At 45.8% G+C, this 16,992-nt stretch overlaps 1 protein-coding gene across 1 annotated transcript; it reads right to left on the bottom strand.

Annotated features, from left to right (window-relative positions):
* Positions 1 to 1,165: 1,165 nt before the first annotated feature.
* On the bottom strand, positions 1,166 to 16,582 carry LOC145341532 (carboxypeptidase B-like). Its single transcript, XM_080186512.1, has 5 exons — positions 16,487 to 16,582; positions 12,876 to 12,966; positions 6,519 to 6,721; positions 2,947 to 3,031; positions 1,166 to 1,353 (listed from the first exon to the last, which is right to left on the bottom strand). Exons 1-5 carry the CDS (start codon positions 16,565 to 16,567, stop codon positions 1,166 to 1,168), a joined length of 648 nt encoding a protein of 215 aa, XP_080042638.1. The 5' UTR covers positions 16,568 to 16,582.
* Between the last annotated feature and the right edge of the window lie 410 nt (positions 16,583 to 16,992).

The raw sequence follows: 16,992 nt of genomic DNA, 5'->3' as shown, positions 1-16,992 counted from the left end.
TGGAAGGGTGGTGGATGCAAACTCAATTGTAACAGTCAAAAAGGGAATGAGATGGAAAAGGAAAGATTTGCGGGGATACGGGGAAAGGGTGGAGTGGGAATCAATGGTCCACTGGTATTATCGCTAGATTATTAATCCAGAAACTCAGCTAATATTCTGGGGACCCAGGTTCGAATCCTGCCATGGTAGATGGTGGAATTTGAATTCAATAAAAAATATCTGGAATTAAATATCTACTGAGGACCATGAAACCATTGTTGATTGTCGGAAAAACCCATCTGTTTCACCGACATCCTTTAGGGAGGGAAATCCTTACCCAGTCTGGCCTACGTGTGACTCCAGAGCCACACCAATGTGGTTGACTCTCTCCTGACGTCTGAACAAGGGAACCAAGGATGGACAATAAATGTTGGCCAGCCAGCGACACCCGTGTTCCACGAATTAATTTAAAAAAAATGGATTTAAAAGAACTGGCATTGATATGATGAGCTGGATGGACTCGTTTTGTCCTGTTTGAATCTATGATTGTAGGATAACGTAGGATATCAGGTCCCCTCTCATCCTTCGTCTCTCTAAGGAGATCTTTTCTCCATAGAGAAATGAAGGATGAGGGGTGACCTGATAGAGGTGTATAAGATGATGAGAGGTATTGATCAGGAGGACTCTCAGAGGCTTTTCCCCAGGGCTGAAATGGCTGCCACAAGAGGACACAGGTTTAAGGTGCTGGGGAGTAGGTACAGAAGAGATGTCAGGGGTAAGTTTTTCACTCATAGGGTGGTGGGTGAGTGGAATCGGCTGCCATCGGTGGTGGTGGAGGCAAATTCATTAGGGTCTTTTAAGAGACTTCTGGATAAGTACATGGGACTCAATAGGATTGAGGGTTATAGGTAAGCCTAGTAGGTAGAGATAAGATCGGCGCAACGTGTGGGCCGAAGGGTCTGTTTGTGCTGTAGTTTTTCTATGATTCTATGATAGAATGCAAAAATAATGCTGAATATTCTTAAAAGCATTAACATTTAGTGCGGCTATGGTGCGAATGCCATTGTAGTCCTAAACAGGTAACTGAACAGATGAATGTTATCCCTCATTGACCTTCCCGCGTTGAGAATACTGGACTATGAACTGTCAAATGTCTTTATTTTAACATGCTTTATACATATTTATTTCAATACAAGTTGTTGACGACATAGTCGGCCACGTATTTAATGGCCAGCATGGTTTCTTCACACGTCGGTTTAATTTGAGATTCAGGCAACAGGAAGCCGTATCTGCCAGTGTCACGCAGTTCAAAGGTGAAGGAATACTTAATTCCCAGATCGTAGGCCCAATCGTGCGAACCTCCAGCAGCTGGATCTGTGCAAAGACAGCACGCCAACATTAACACCGAGATTTCAACTGGGCAATTTTGCACCTTCCATCAAATCCTCAAAGGAACGTATGAGCGTTACCCTGGGTACCTGGATTACTGCTCCAGTGACAATATCACCAAGCCACTGCTTCCCATCACCAGGTAACAACAACTTGTTCGAATGTGGCACATTTAAAATAAATAACTGACTCCAGGCGGTGAATTTCCACATTCCGACGGAGCGGATCATGGAAAGGTCCGTTGACCTCGGGCGGGAATTTCCAGTTTCAGGGCAAACACAGTTGGAAAATCCTGGTGCTTTGCAGGCACACAAGAGGGTAGCAGTGGAAGGGTGCGTTTCTGAATGGAGGGCTGTGACAAGTGGTATTCCTCAGGGATCAGTGCAGGAGCCTTTGCTGTTTGTAATATAGATAAATGATTTGGAGGAAAATGTAACTTAGTAAGTTTGTAGATGACACAAAGTTTGGTGGATTTGCGGATGGCAATGAGGACCATCAGAGGACACAGCAGGATATAGATCATTTGGATACTTGGACAGAGAGATGGCAGATGGAGTTTAATCCGGACAAATGTGAGGTAATGCCTTTTGGAAGGTCTAATACAGATAGGAAGTATACAGTAAATGGTAGAACCCTTAAGAGTATTGAAGAGCAAAGGGACCTGAGTGTACAGGTACATAGGTCACTGGAAATGGCAATGCAGGTGGAGAAGGTAGTCAAGAACGCATATAGCATGCTTGCCTTCATCAGCCGGAGCACTGAGTTTAAAAATTGGCAAGTCATGTTGATGCTTTATAGAACCTTAGTTAAGCCACATTTGGAATATAGTGTTCAGTTCTGGTCACCACACTATCAGAAGGATGTGGAGGCTTTGAAAAGGGTACAGAAAAGATTCCCCAGGATGTCGGCTGATATGGAGGGCATTAGCTATGAGGAGAGGTTGGAGAAACTTGGTTTGTTTTCACTGTAACGACAGAGATTGAGGAGTGACCTGATAGAAGTTGACAAGATTTTGAGAGGCATGGACAGAGTGGATAGTCAGAAGCTTTTTTCCAGAGTGGAAGAGTCAATTACTATGGGGCACAGGTTTAAGGTGCGAGGGGCAAGGTTTGAAGGAGATGTATGAGGCAGATTTTTTACACAGAGGGCGGTGGGTTCCTGGAACTCGTTCCTGGGGGAGGTAGTGGAAGCGGACACAGTAGTGACTTTTAAGGGGCATCTTGACAAATACATAAATCGGATGGGAATAGAGGGATATGGTCCAGGGAAGGATGGGGGTTTTAGTTAAGTTGGGCAGCATGGTTGGGGCAGGCTTGGAGGACCAAAGGGCCTGTTCCTGTGCTGTAATTTTCTCTGGTGTTTGTTCTCTTTGTTTAACTGAAGGTAAGAAAGATGCATCAGGAGGGGTGAACAGAAGTGTGTTGATGTGGTGTAGGATTGTAAGGGAGGAGAAAGGCTTTGAGGTGGAATTTCCAGACTTTGGAATCTCAGCAGCCATTCATTTCATATTAGCGTTATTAATAAATTATTTGTTTGTTTACAATGATGACTAAACGTGGAACGAAACCAAAGACTCACAGATGGTGGTAGCTCCAGGACCATAAGTATATTGTGTTCCGTAGAGACTGGCCAGGCGGCGAATTGCTCCCTTAGCAAGGTTATTCTGCAAGAGAGAATGCGGGTTATTCATCATTTCAAAAATAATCAAATACTACACAAAGATTCCAAGTCTGTTTCATTAAGAGTTTAACAAAATATAGTTCCAAATGAATATATTAAAAAAACCATCACTGAGCCAACCAGGGTTGAGATCTTCTTACTTATAAATGTGGGACATTACAGCATTGTGTACTAACTTGGATGGCCAGTCCATCATGAGTGGGATTGCTTATATCTAATTGAACAGAGTAAGAAGTCCCACAACACCAGGTTAAAGTTCAACAGGTTTATTTGGAATCAGAAGCTTTTGGTGCACTGCTCCTTCATCAGGCGAGCACACCTGATGAAGGAAAAGCACTTCAAGAGCTCATGCTACCAAATAAACCTGTTGGGACTTTAACTTGGTGTTGTGAGGCTGCTTACTGTACCCACTCCAGTCCAGTGCCAGCATCTCCACATCGTAACTGAACAGAAAAGTAGGCCTCTACATTAATGACTGATCAAGAAGATGGCAACCTTGAGAGTGCAGCATCTCATTGAAATCTCAGTCTGGATTCCATGTTTAAATCCCGGAATATGGCACCAACCCATAACTGATTTGACTCAAAGATACGGCATTGAGCCCAGCCAACAGTGAATGAAGTAGAATACCGTCCACTTCCCTGGATGGGTGCAGCTTCAACCATACTCAAGAAGCTTGTGACGCCACTGTTTAAAAAAGGAGGTAAACAAAATGCAGGTAACTATAGTCTGGTTAGCTTAACTTCTGCAGTCGGGAAAATGCTTGAATCTATCATCAAGGAAGAAATAGTGAGTCATCTGGATATAAACTGTCCCGTTGGTAAGATGAAGCATGAAGGGCAGGTCATGTTTGACTAATTTGATGGAATTCTTTGAGAACATTATATATGCAGTGGATAATGAGGAACCTGTGGATGTGGTGTATTTGGATTTCCAGAAGGCATTTAACAAGGTGCCATACCAAAGACTGCAACATAAGATAAAGGTGCAGAGTGTTACAGGTAATGTGTTAGCATGGATAGAGGATTGGTAACCCATCAGAAAGCAAAGAGTGGGGGTAAATGGGTGTTTTTCTGGTTAACGATCAGTGACTAGTGGTGTGCCTCAGAGATCAGTGTTGGGACTGCAATTGTTTACGATTTATGTCGATGGTTTGGAGTTGGGGACCAGGTGTTGTGTGTCAAAATTCGCAGATGACACTATGAGAGCTGGAAGAACAAGGTGTGCAGATGACGCTGAAAGTCTGCAAAAGGATCTAGACAATCTAAATGAGTGGGCGAGGGTATGGCAGATGGAGTACAATGTCAGTAAATGTGAAGTCATTCATTTTGGTAGGAATAACAGCAAAATGGACTATTATTTAAATGGTAAAAAATTACAGCATGCTGTTATGTGGAGGGACCTGGATGTGCTTGTTTAGGAATCTCAAGGAGTTGGTTTGCTGGTGCAGCAGGTAATTAAGAAGGCAAATGGAATTTTGTCCTTCATTGCTTGAGGGATGGAGTTTAAAAACAGTGAGATTATGTTGCAGCTATATAAGGTGCTGGGGAGACCACACCTGGAGTACTGTGTACAGTTTTAGTCTTCTTGCTTGAGAAAGGATATATTGGCATTGGAGGGGGGGCAGAGGACATTCACTAGGTTGATTCTGGAGTTGAGAGGGTTGGCTTATGAGGAGAGACTGAGTAGACTGGGGCTATACTCATTGGAATTCAGAAGAATGAGAAGCGTTGTGATAGAAACATGCAAGGTTATGAAGGGAATAGGTAAGATAGAACCAGGGAAGTTGTTTCCATTGGCGGGTGAAACTAGAACTAGGGGAATAGCTTCAAAATGAGGGGAAGCAGATTTAGGACTGAGCTGAGGAGGAACTTCTTCACACAAAGCGTTGTGAATCTGTGGAATTCTCTGTCCAGTGAAGCAGTTGAGGCTACCTCATTGAATGTTTTTAAGGCAAGGATAGATAAATTTTTGAACAGTAAAGGAATTAAGGGTTATGGTGAGCAGGTGGGTAAGTGGAGCTGAGTCCACAAAAAGATCAGCCATGATCTTATTGAATGGCAGAACAGGCTTGAGGGGCCAGATGGCCTACTGCTGCTCCTACTTCTTATGTTCTTAACCATCCAGGACAAAGTTGCCTGTTTGATTGCTACCCCTTCTGCAAACATTCAGTCCCTCCAAAGTGTGTCACAGTTATGTGTATCATCATCAAGATGCACTGCAGGATCTCACCAAGGTTTCTTAGAAGTTTTCAGCCGAGAACGCGAGGAACAGTTTAAAAACAAAGGGGTCTCCATTTAAGATGGTAATAAAGATGAATTTCATCTTTAAGTGGGTCATTAGTATTTGGAACTCTCTTCCACAGAGAGTTAAAAGATTAGGGTCTTTGAATATGTTCAAAGCTGAGCTAGATCAATTTTTCGAGATACAGTGGGTCAAGGATTATGTGGTCAGGCAAGAAAATGAAGTGAAGGTCACAAGCAGATTTGCCGTGATCTTAGTAAATGGCAGAGTGGGCTTGATGGGCTGAATGCCTACTCCTGCTCCTATTTCTTATGGATCTGACACATAAGTCAACATGCATCTGTTGCCAGATGAAGCATTTTCTTGTATACATTCATGGAACATGGGTGTCGCTGGCTGGCCAGCATTTATTGCTCATCCCTTGTTGCCCTTGGAAGTCAGTTGGAATCAACCACATTGCTGTGGTTCTGGAGTCACACATAGGCCAGACCAGGTAAGGATGGCAGATTTCCTTCACTAAATTAGTGAACCAGATGGGTTTTCCGACAATCGAGAATGGTTTCATGGTCATCAGTAGATTCTTAATTCCAGATTTTTTATTGAATTCAAATTCCACCATCTACCATGGTGGCATTCGAACCCAGATTCCCAGGAGTTTCTGGATTAATAGTAAAAGATTAAAGTTTAATTTGTGTCACATGTAGGCATGCATTAACACTGTAATGAAGTTACTGTGAAAATCCCCTAGTTGCCACACTCCGGCAACTGTACGGTTACACTGAGGGAGAATTGAGCATGGCCAATGCCCCTAACCAGCACGCTTTTTAGACTGTGGGAGGAAACCGGAGCACCCAGAGGAAATGCACACAGACATGGGGAGAATGTGCTGACTCCGCACAGACAGTGATCCAAGCCAGGAATTGAACCGGGGTTCCTGGCACTGTGAGGCAGCACTGTGCCACTGTACTGGCTTAGTCTAGTGATAATACTGTCAGGCCACCCGAAGGCTTCTCCTTCTCTATGGGGAGGAAACAATTTTACTCCTCCGATCATCCTGATAAACCAGAGAAACTGCATTGTGGAAGGGAGTTGGGCTCTCAAACTGAGAACCCAAACATCCCACCTCCCACTGAAGCCAAATGTCACTCAGAGAATATAAATCAAAGTGTCAAATTCTGCTTTGCATCGCACGGGTTTGTGAACATGTAAAAGGCTGAGACACATACCAGTTCAGCGTGATTCGGCACTAAGTCATAGGTGTAGGAATAAGGGAAGAGGCACATCTGAGAGTAAGAGTGCATGCTGAGATATGCCTTGATGCTTCCTTTGTGGCGACGGATGAAGTTTGCGACAGCCTGGACTTCTTTCTCAGATTCTACCCGAGGACCACAGTATGTCTCAGAACAAGGGTTCGATGAGGCACCGATTGCTAGAGGACACAATGTGACAGTTAGCAGGACGTGTGATGGTTCTAATTTATTCCAACTCAGATATAGCCCAGAGACAAACAGGAAGCATTGGAATTTTTTTTGCACCCAAGGTCATTCGGCATCTATAGAGAGAAGAAAGATAAGCCAATATTTTAAGCAAGATTTTTCTGGAGGCCAGGTTATCGTGGAAACATGAATCTTTATTTTCACATAATCCTTGGCATTCTTGCTGACGGGAAAGATTATAGCCAGGGTGAGCAGAAATACTTTTTGTCATAGTTTACAGGTTAAACCTTAGGGCTGAGATTTTCGCCTTGCTGCTGGTGGGATCTTCTGGTCCTGTCGATGGCGCCCCCCCCCCCCCCCCCCCCCCCCCCGTCCCCCCCCACCCCTCCCCCACTCAGAGATAAGGAGCAACTTCTTCAGCCAGAGAGTGGTGAATTTATGGAACTCTTTGCCGCAGGAGGCTGTGGAGGCCAGGTCAATGGAGTGTCTTTGAGACAGAGGTAGATAGGTTGCTCACGGCCCATTCTCAGCTGCCAGTGTTGCCCCGGAGACTGTTCTCTGATGCCAGCCCTTTGTTGGTGCTGGCCCCAATCCCATAACCCAACACTTCTGGAAGCTACTCTTGGCTGCTGATTCTGATTCCAAGGCCTTTGCCGTCACGTTTCACAATAGAACATAGAGCATCGAACCATATAGCACAGGAACAGGCCCTTCGGCCCGCAAACATGCCGAATGTGCCACCAAATTAAACTAATCCCTTGGTCCTCATCCCTCTATTCCTTGCACATTCATGTGCTTATCTAAAAGCCCCTAAATCACCCCTATTGTTTACAAACAGTAACCTTTTTAACTAAATGTCTTGACAAATGATGCTATCGGCGTCAGAGAGAAGAATCATGGTGATGATCCTTAATAAAGAAATTCAATTATGTTTCTAACCATAACAAAACATTCGAAGGTGCTTCACAGTCGAGACATAGAGCCAGGCGGTGGGATTCTCTGGCCTCCCCGTGGCAGGAGATGGCGTAGCATTCGCTGGTGGTGGGATCCATTGGTCCCGCCACTGTCAATATATATGTGATATCGGAGCCGTAGCAATGTGGTTGACTCTCAGCTGCCCTCTGAAATGGCTAAGCGAGGCGTTTAGTTCAAGGGTTTAGTCCGTAGCCTTGTACGCTCTGGTGTTTCAAGAGCTCATCTAAACATTTTAGTCAATGTTGTGAGGGTTCTCTTCCCTCCCACCCTTTCAGGCAGTGAGTCCCAGATTCCCACCACCCTCTGGGTGAAGAAGTTTTGCCTCAAATCCCCTCTAAACCTCCTGCCCCTTACGTTAAATCTCTAGCCCCCAGTTATTGACCCCTCTACTCAGGGGAAAAGATTTTTCCCACCTACCTAATGAGTGTCCCTCAGTTTTTTACACCTCAGTCAGGTCCCCCCACCTCGGCCTTCTCTGCTCTGAGGAAAACACTCTGCCAGGGGGGTTAACACGGTAAATATGTGGGGCTACGGGGATTGGGTCTGAGGAAGATGCTCCATTGGAGAGTCGGTGCAGGCTCGATGGGTCGAATGCACAGTAGGGATTCTAACCTTAGAGCAGGGGACATCCCAGCAAGGTTATCAAGGCCACACGTGGTGAATCCGACATTTTGCTTTTGCATCTTTCCCTTTCTCGTCACATTAACATCACAAAACCGACATCTCCCGCTCCCGTCCAGCTCAGCACATGGCTCTCTGCCTCCCTCTGGTGCTGATGATGTGGAGATGCCGGCGTTTGGACTGGGGTAAACACAGTAAGGAGTCTCACAACACAAGGTTCAAGTCATAAACATAAGAAGATAAGAAATAGGAGCAGGAGTAGGCCATCTGGCCCTTCGAGCCTGCCCCGCCATTCAATAAGATCATGGCTGATCTGTCGTGGCTCAGTTCCACTTTCCGGCCCTCTCCCCATAACCCTTAATCCCCTCTCTTATCAAAAACCCATCAACCCGCTTCTTAAAAATATTTAGCGAGGCAGCCTCCACCACTTCAACGGGCAGAGAATTCCAGAGATTCACCACCCTTTGAGTGAAGAAGTTCTTCCTCAACTCTGTTCTAAACCGCCCCCCCTTTATCTTGAGGCTGTGCCCCCTAGTCCTACTGTCTTTTTTGAGCGGGAAGAGTCTCTCCACCTCTATCCTATCCATCCCATTCATCATCTTATACGTCTCAATGAGATCTCCCCTCATTCTTCTAAACTCTAACGAGTACAAGCCTAGTTTATTCAGCCTCTCCTCATAGCTCAACCCCCTCAACTCTGGCATCAGCCTAGTAAACCTCCTCTGCACTCCCTCCAAGGCCAAAATATCCTTGCGCAGGTGCGGCGCCCAAAACTGCACACAGTACTCCAGCTGCGGCCTCACCAATGCCCTATACAGCTGCAGCAAGACCTCCCTACTTTTATATTCAATCCCCCTCGCGATGAAGGCCAGCATCCCATTCGCCTTCCTGACCACCTGCTGCACCTGCAAGCTGGGTTTTTGCGACTCATGCACAAGGACCCCAAGGTCCCTCTGCACCGTCGCCTGCTGCAGTTTTTCGCCACGTAAGTAATAGTCCTTCCTACCATTCTTCCTACCAAAGTGGACCACCTCACACTTGCCAACATTAAATTCCATTTGCCATTTCCTGGCCCACATCTGTGGTGGGTAAAATGTTAGAATCCGTCATTAAGGAGGAAGTTGCGAGGCATCTTGAAGGGAATTGCTTGATAGAGCGGACGCAACACGGTTTCATTAAAGGGAAGTCGTGTCTGACAAATTTACTGGAGTTCTATGAGGATGTGTCTAGGGCGGTGGATAGAGGAGAGCCGGTGGATGTGGTCTTTCTGGATTTTCAGAAGGCGTTTGACAAGGTACCTCACAAGAGGTTATTGCAGAAGGTCAGGGGACATGGAGTTGGTGGTAGGGTGTTAGCGTGGATAGAGGACTGGTTGTCAAATAGGAGGCAGAGAGTGGGGGTCAATGGGTGCTATTCGGATTGGCGGTTGGTGACTAGTGGGGTGCCCCAGGGGTCGGTGCTGGGGCCTCAGCTATTTACCATTTATATAGATGATCTGGAGGAGGGAACCGAGTCTAGGGTGTCGAAATTTGCTGATGACACCAAGATTGGGGGAAAGGCAAATTGTGCGGAGGGTGTGGAGAGTCTGCAGAAGGATCCAGATAGGCTGGGCGAATGGGCCAGGAAATGGCAAATGGAATTTAATGTTGGCAAGTGTGAGGTGGTCCACTTTGGTAGGAATAATGGTAGGAAGGACTATTACTTACATGGCGAAAAACTGCAGCAGGCGACAGTGCAGAGGGACCTCGGGGTCCTTGTTCATGAGTCGCAAAAACCCAGCTTGCAGGTGCAGCAGGTGGTCAGGAAGGCGAATGGGATGCTGGCCTTCATAGCGAGGGGGATTGAATATAAAAGTAGGGAGGTCTTGCTGTAGCTGTATAGGGCATTGGTGAGGCTGCAGCTGGAGTACTGTGTGCAGTTTTGGGCGCCGCACCTGCGCAAGGATATTTTGGCCTTGGAGGGAGTGCAGAGGAGGTTTACTAGGCTGATACTGGAGTTGAGGGGGTTGAGCTATGAGGAGAGGCTGAATAAACTAGGCTTGTACTCGTTAGAGTTTAGAAGAATGAGGGGAGATCTCATTGAGACGTATAAGATGATGAATGGGATGGATAGGATAGAGGTGGAGAGACTCTTCCCGCTCAAAAAAGACAGTAGGACTAGAGGGCACAGCCTCAAGATAAAAGGGAGGCGGTTTAGAACGGAGTTGAGGAGGAACTTCTTCACTCAAAGGGTGGTGAATCTCTGGAATTCTCTGCCCGTTGAAGTGGTGGAGGCTGCCTCGCTAAATATTTTTAAGAAGCGTGTTGATGGGTTCTTGATAAGAGAGGGGATTAAGGGTTATGGGGAGAGGGCCGGAAAGTGTAACTGAGCCACGACAGATCAGCCATGATCTTATTGAATGGCGGGGCAGGCTCGAAGGGCTGGATGGCCTACTCCTGCTCCTATTTCTTATGTTCTTATTATGTTCATTCGCCCAGCCTATCTAGATCCTTCTGCAGACTCTCCACACCCTCCGCACAATTTGCCGTTCCCCCAATCTTGGTGTCATCTGCAAATTTCGACACCCTACACTCGGTTCCCTCCTCCAGATCGTCTCTATAAATGGTAAAAAGCTGAGGCCCCAGCACCGACCCCTGGGGCACTCCACTAGTCACCATCCGCCAATCCGAATAGCACCCATTGACCCCCACTCTCTGCCTCCTATTTGACAACCAACCCTCTATCCACGCTAACACCCTACCCCCAACTCCAAGTCCCCTGACCTTCTGCAATAACCTCTTATGAGGTACTTTGTCAAACGCCTTCTGAAAATCCAGAAAGACCACATCCACCGGCTCTCCTCTATCGACCGCCCTAGACACAGCCTCATAGAACTCCAGTAAATTTGTCAGACACGGCTTCCCTTCAATGAAACCGTGCTGCGTCTGCTCTATCAAGCCCAACAGGTTTATTTGATAGTAAACACCACTAGCTTTCGGAACACGCTGTTCCTTCGTCAGGTGAGTGGTCTCTGGTGTTAACAAACACAATTTAGTTGAAATAAATTATTGGAATGTGGGTAAATTTGTAAGCTGACCGTAACTGCAACTTAAGCTGAAATATAGCATCAGCGCCGTGTATTAGCACTCACAGGACCCAAAGAGGGGAAGCTTCCAATCAAAATAGGGGAGCCAAGAAACTGAAACAAGGTCAGGAACCTGGATCTGGTTTGATCCACGGTCGTGGTACTAAATCTTTCAACACCTTCCCCATTGCCTTAAATAACACCATTCAGGAGTGAAATTAGGAAGTACATCCACACTCTAAGGTTTGAAACAACTGGCAGCTAATGTTAGGACAATTCCTACATCTTCAATCAGAGATGGGGAGATATTTGATAAGCAGGAGTATTAACGGGAAGTGAGGAGAATCCATTATTATTAGAAGGGTATTTGGCCTCTGATCTTCGGGTAAGCATTCTCCAAGGCGGCCTTCACGACACACGACAGCGCAGAGTCGCTGAGCAGAGACTGATAGCCAAGTTCCACACACATGAGGACGGTCTCAACCGGGATCTTGGGTTCATGTCACACTATCTGTAACCTTCACGACTTGCCTGGACTTGCAAAATCCCACTAACTGTCCTGCCTGGAGACAATACACATCTCTTTAACCTGTGCTTAACGCTCTCTCCACTCACATTGTCTGTACCTTTGAGACTTGATTACCTGTAAAGACTCGCATTCCAACCTTTATTTTGTAAATTGAGTTTGTGTCTTTATATGCCCTGTTTGTAACACATCTCCCACTCACCTGATGAAGGGCAGCGAGCTCTCTGAAGGCTAATGGTTTTTGCTACCAAATAAACCTGTTGGACTTTAACCTGGTGTTGTGAGACTTCTTAAAGTGAGGAGAAGGCAGGTTTATTATGAAAGATAAGGTGGCACAGACTGGTGGACAGGCTTAGGAGGCCCCTCCACATTGGTTTCCTCCTTCAAGGCACTTTTTTAAAATTCATTTGTGGGACATGGGCGTCACTGGCTGGCCAGCAAATATTGCCCATCATAGAATCTCTACAGTGGACGTTCGGCCCATCAATTCTGCACCAACCATAATCCCACTTAGGCCCTATCTCCATAACCCTATGCATTTACCCCAGCAATTTAGCACGGCCAATCCACCTAACCTGCACATTTTGCCCACACCTTGTTGCCCGAGGGCAGTTGAGAGTCAACCACGTTGCTGTGACTCTGGAGTCACATGTAAGCCAGACTGGGTCAGCACAGCAGATTTCCTTCCCCAAAGGAAGGGACGTTAGTGAACCAGATGGATTTTTCCTACAATCGACAATGGTTTCACGGCCATCAGTAGATTCTTAACTCCAGGTAATTTGTATTGAATTCAAATCCTACCATCTGCCGAGGCGGGATTCGAACCCGGGGGCTCCAGCACGTTGGCGGAGTTTCTGGATTAATAGTCCAGCGATAATACCACTAGGCCATTGCCTCCCATGATTCAAAGAGATTTGATAGAACTGTTCATTGTGTTGTTTGTTAAAATAGAAATACTTACAACACCATTTGGCGTCAAAGTTTCGGTTTGGGTCTGTGCCTATACAATGTGTGCCAGGATTCCTGGAACGTGTTTTCCTCCAAAATCGATCCTGTGGGCAGACGCGGCAAAGCAATAAATGTGTAAGATCCCTTCTATCATCTTATCAGATGAACAACTCCTTACATAGCCAAATAATAAAAGGTTCATTCAGAGAAATCATAGATTCCCTACAGTGCAGAAGGAGGCCATTCGGCCCATTGAGTCTATACTGACTCTCCAACAGAGCATCTTTCTCATGCCCATACCCCCTCCCTTTAACCCCAGACACTTACCCCGCAATGGGCCAATTTATAACAGCCAATCATCTAACCTGCGCATCTTTGGAGTGTGGGAGGAAAGTGGGGCACCCGGGAGAAACCCACTGCAGGCACTGTGCAAACTCCCAGTGTCCCAAGTCCAGAATTGAACCCCCAGGTCCCTGGTGCTGTGAGATAGCAGTGCTAACCTCTGTGTCACTGTGCCGCCCAAAATTCGATTAATGCCTGGGATGGGGGTGACCTTATTGAAACGCGTGACACCTCGAGGGGATTTGACAGGGTGGATGCTGTAAGGATGTTTCTTCCTTGTGGGAGAAACTGGAACATGGGCACAAGTTTAAAAATAAGGCAGCAGCCATTTAAGATGGAGATAATTCGACACTTTCTCTTCAGAGGGTTATGAGTCCCTGGAACTCTTCCCCAGAAAGTAGTGCAGGCATGGTCATTGAATGTTTGTAGGGTAGAGATAGATAGATTTTGGACTAACAAGAGAGTCAACAGGTTTCAGCAATAGGCAGGAATGTAGAGTTGAAGAAATAATCAGATCAGCCATGATCTTACTAAATAGTGAAGCAGGTTTAAAGGGATTGAATGGCGTATCCCTCTTCCTAATTCATATTTTCATATGTTCATACAGACCTGTTTTACACATTTATTAGAGATTTTTGAGTATGTACTACAAAGAACAAAGAATGAAACAGCCAGGGAAGCAGGCCCTTCGGCCCAACGAGCCCGCGCCGCCATTTTAACACCACCAGTCCCCCCCTCCAGCCATGACCCTTATCTATTGTTTTATGGCCATCCACATTGAGGGAAACTAATTTAGGGACAATTTATTACTCCCAATCAGCCTAGTAGCTCATCTTTGGGGTGTGGGAGGAAACCAGAGCACCCGGAGAAAACCCACGCAAGCACGGGGAGAATGCGCAAACTCCCACAGACACCGGCCCAAATCCACATGTCTGCACAGCAAACAGTGATAGTCACTGAGCTGTCGTCTTGCCCAGCATCTAGTAATCTAGATAAATGGGAACCAGTAAATGTAGTATACCCGGATTTCAAAAAGGCATTCAATAAAGCACCCCATCAAGCGTTAAGAGACAAGTTAAGGGCTTACAGAGTTGGGGTAATATTTTAGCATGGACAGTGGATTGAGCTGAGGCTGACATATCCAAAAAATTCCTACAGTTCAAAAGGGAGCATTCAATCCATTGAGCCTGCACTGACACTTAGACCCTATTGCTATAACCCCACACATTTACCCTGCTAATCCCCCTGACACTAAGGGACAGTTTATAATGGCCAATCCACTTAACCTGCACTTCTTTGGACTTTGGGAGAAAACTAGAGCAGATACGGGGAAAAATTGCAAACACCAGTGACCCAAACCAGGAATCAAACCCAGGTCTCTAGTGCTGTAAGGCAGCAGTGCCACAGGCCATTACTTTTTTCTCAAGCAGTTTTACCTGGACTAATGCATCCTCTGACGTTATGTTGATCATTTACATAATGTTCCATCTATCCCTGATCTTCAATGATGCCCAGATCCAACTTAATTCTTCCTGAAACAATTTTAATTTGGCTGCACAAAACTTAGCCCACGCTTCTCCCATTCTCTCTGACTCAACACATAACCAAATCAGTTCAGGGACTTTGACTCTAAAAGTCTAAGGATTCTGTTCTGTGTAAAGCAAGACACACTGGTTGGAATTTTCCAGTAAAAAGTCTGACAACACCAGGTTTTAGTCCAACCTATTTATTTGATAATATACTCTTAAGCTTTCGAGGGGACTGCCTCTTCGTCAGGTGAATGGAGAGTTCTGGCCTCAGACAGAGCTCTGGTGTTGTCAGACTTTTTACTGTGTTTATGCCAGTCCAACGCCGGCATACCCACACCATGGAATTTTCCAGCCACTGGTGTTACTGCAAATGAGGATGGGGAATTTGGCGCTCAGCCAAATCTTCATTCACTACAGCAGGACCAGAGAACCCTGCCGGTGTGATCAGTCTGAGAAACTGGTCCACTGTCCCAATTCCTAGAGATGAGATCATTGCCTAACTGCAGTGAACGTATCGCCCTTGCAAGGGCTTTTTAAAAAAAAAAAATTCTTTCACCGGACGTGGGCTTCACAGGTTAGGCCAGTATTTATTGCCCGTCTGTAATTGCCCCTTGAGAAGATGGTGGTGAGCTGCCTTCTTGAACCTGCTGCAGTCCATGTGGTGTATGTATACCTACTGTGCTGTTAGGGATGGGGTTCCAGGATTTTAATCCAGCAGCAGCAAAGGAACTGCAACATATATCCAAATCAGAGTGGCTTGAAGGTGATGGCATTCACATGCATCTGCTGCCCTTGTCTTTCTAAGTGGTAGATGTTCGAGGTGCTGTCAGAGGAACCTTGGTGATCTGTTGCCATGCATTTTGTAAACACTGCACACTGTTGCTATTCACTAGAGGTCGATGGTGTTTGGAGTGAATATTTAAGGTGATGGTTGGATGAGAATCAAGTGGACTGCTTTATCCCGAATGGTGCTGAGTTTCTTGAGTGTTGTTGGAGGCCAAGTGGAGGATATTCCATTATACTCCTGACCTGTACCTTGTAGATGGTAGACATGCGGGTCAGGAGGTGAGTTACTCACTGCTGAATTTCTGGCGTTCTTTCTGGAGCACAAGTCTTCAGTACTATTGCCGGAATATTATCAGGGCCCAAAGCCTTTGCAGCATCCAGTGCCTTTAGCCATTTCCTGAAATCATGTGGAGTGAATCAAATTGGCATGAAGACTGACATTTGTAGTGCTGGGGAGCTGTGCCTTGATACATTCTGTGTGAGCAAAGATGTAGGCCAAACAAAACCACCTGTACTCCAGTTCCATTGATTTACTCAAATAAAGGCTTAGGGCCCATTTTTAGACAGGACATCTGGAAGCTCCTAGTCTACTGAGGGGAGGAAAGATTTCTCCACCAGGGAGGGAGTGAACCTTTAGAATCTACCTACCCTGGAAGGCAGTGGATGCTGAGTTGTTCAGGTCAAAGCTGAGGTAGAATGATTTTTGGACACTAAGAGAATTAAGGGATATGTGGATAGGGAAGGAAAGTGGAGTTGATGTCAATGATTGACCATGATCCTCTTGAGGGACCACATGACCGTTCCTGGTGCTATTTCGAAGGCTCTTATGTAACCTGGCTTCTGTAGCAAAACTCTTTCAGATTGAGTTTTTGTTTTCCACCATTGACTTCATTTTCCCTTAATCTTTTAACCCTAACGACTGTTTTCTGAATTACTCTGGGTCATCCACAGATGTTGTGACACTTACCTCGGTCCAGCTATATGCGTAGCCATCCACATTGATAACAGGGACAACCAGGAAATACAGTTTATCAAGGAGTGTGGTCATAGTTGAATCAGATCCATAGTTTCTTGTGGCCTGTGGAAGCAGAAGTTTATTGCATGGGCATGTTTCTCAACTGCTATCGGAAAGTGTTGTAAATAAATCCCACGAGTGTTTTGCTAACCTCTCTCACAAACCACTGGCAAAATGCTGGAGAGATCCACTCCCTGGCATGGATTCCACAGTCCAAGAGGATGGTAGGTTTCGCCGAACCCGTTCTCCTGCCAACCTGTAACAAGAGATTGGCACACGTACTATCATCCCATCAGGCTGCTTTATTGGTCCAAACACACAATCTATCATTATTTCGCAAAACACAAGTCTTTTGACATGTTTGAAGTTTCTTTATTAGTGTCACAAGTAGACTTACATTAACATTGCAATAAAGTTACGGTGAAAATCGCCTAGTCTTCACATTAGTGCCTGTTTGG

Source organism: Carcharhinus amblyrhynchos, chromosome 3 (genome assembly GCF_965287045.1).
Source record: "Carcharhinus amblyrhynchos chromosome 3, sCarAmb.v2.hapA, whole genome shotgun sequence".
Lineage (NCBI taxonomy): Eukaryota > Metazoa > Chordata > Chondrichthyes > Carcharhiniformes > Carcharhinidae > Carcharhinus > Carcharhinus amblyrhynchos.
This window is presented reverse-complemented; position numbering and strand designations above follow the sequence as displayed.

Coding starts and splice junctions, on each gene's coding strand:
- LOC145341532 (XM_080186512.1), bottom strand. CDS start 16,567: ATGACCACACTCCTTGATAAACTGTATTTCCTGGTTGTCCCTGTTATC. Junction 3,032..6,518: donor TGCCGAATCACGCTGAACTG/GTATGTGTCTCA, acceptor TCTCTCTTGCAG/AATAACCTTGCTAAGGGAGC. Junction 1,354..2,946: donor TCCTGGAGCTACCACCATCT/GTGAGTCTTTGG, acceptor GTCTTTGCACAG/ATCCAGCTGCTGGAGGTTCG.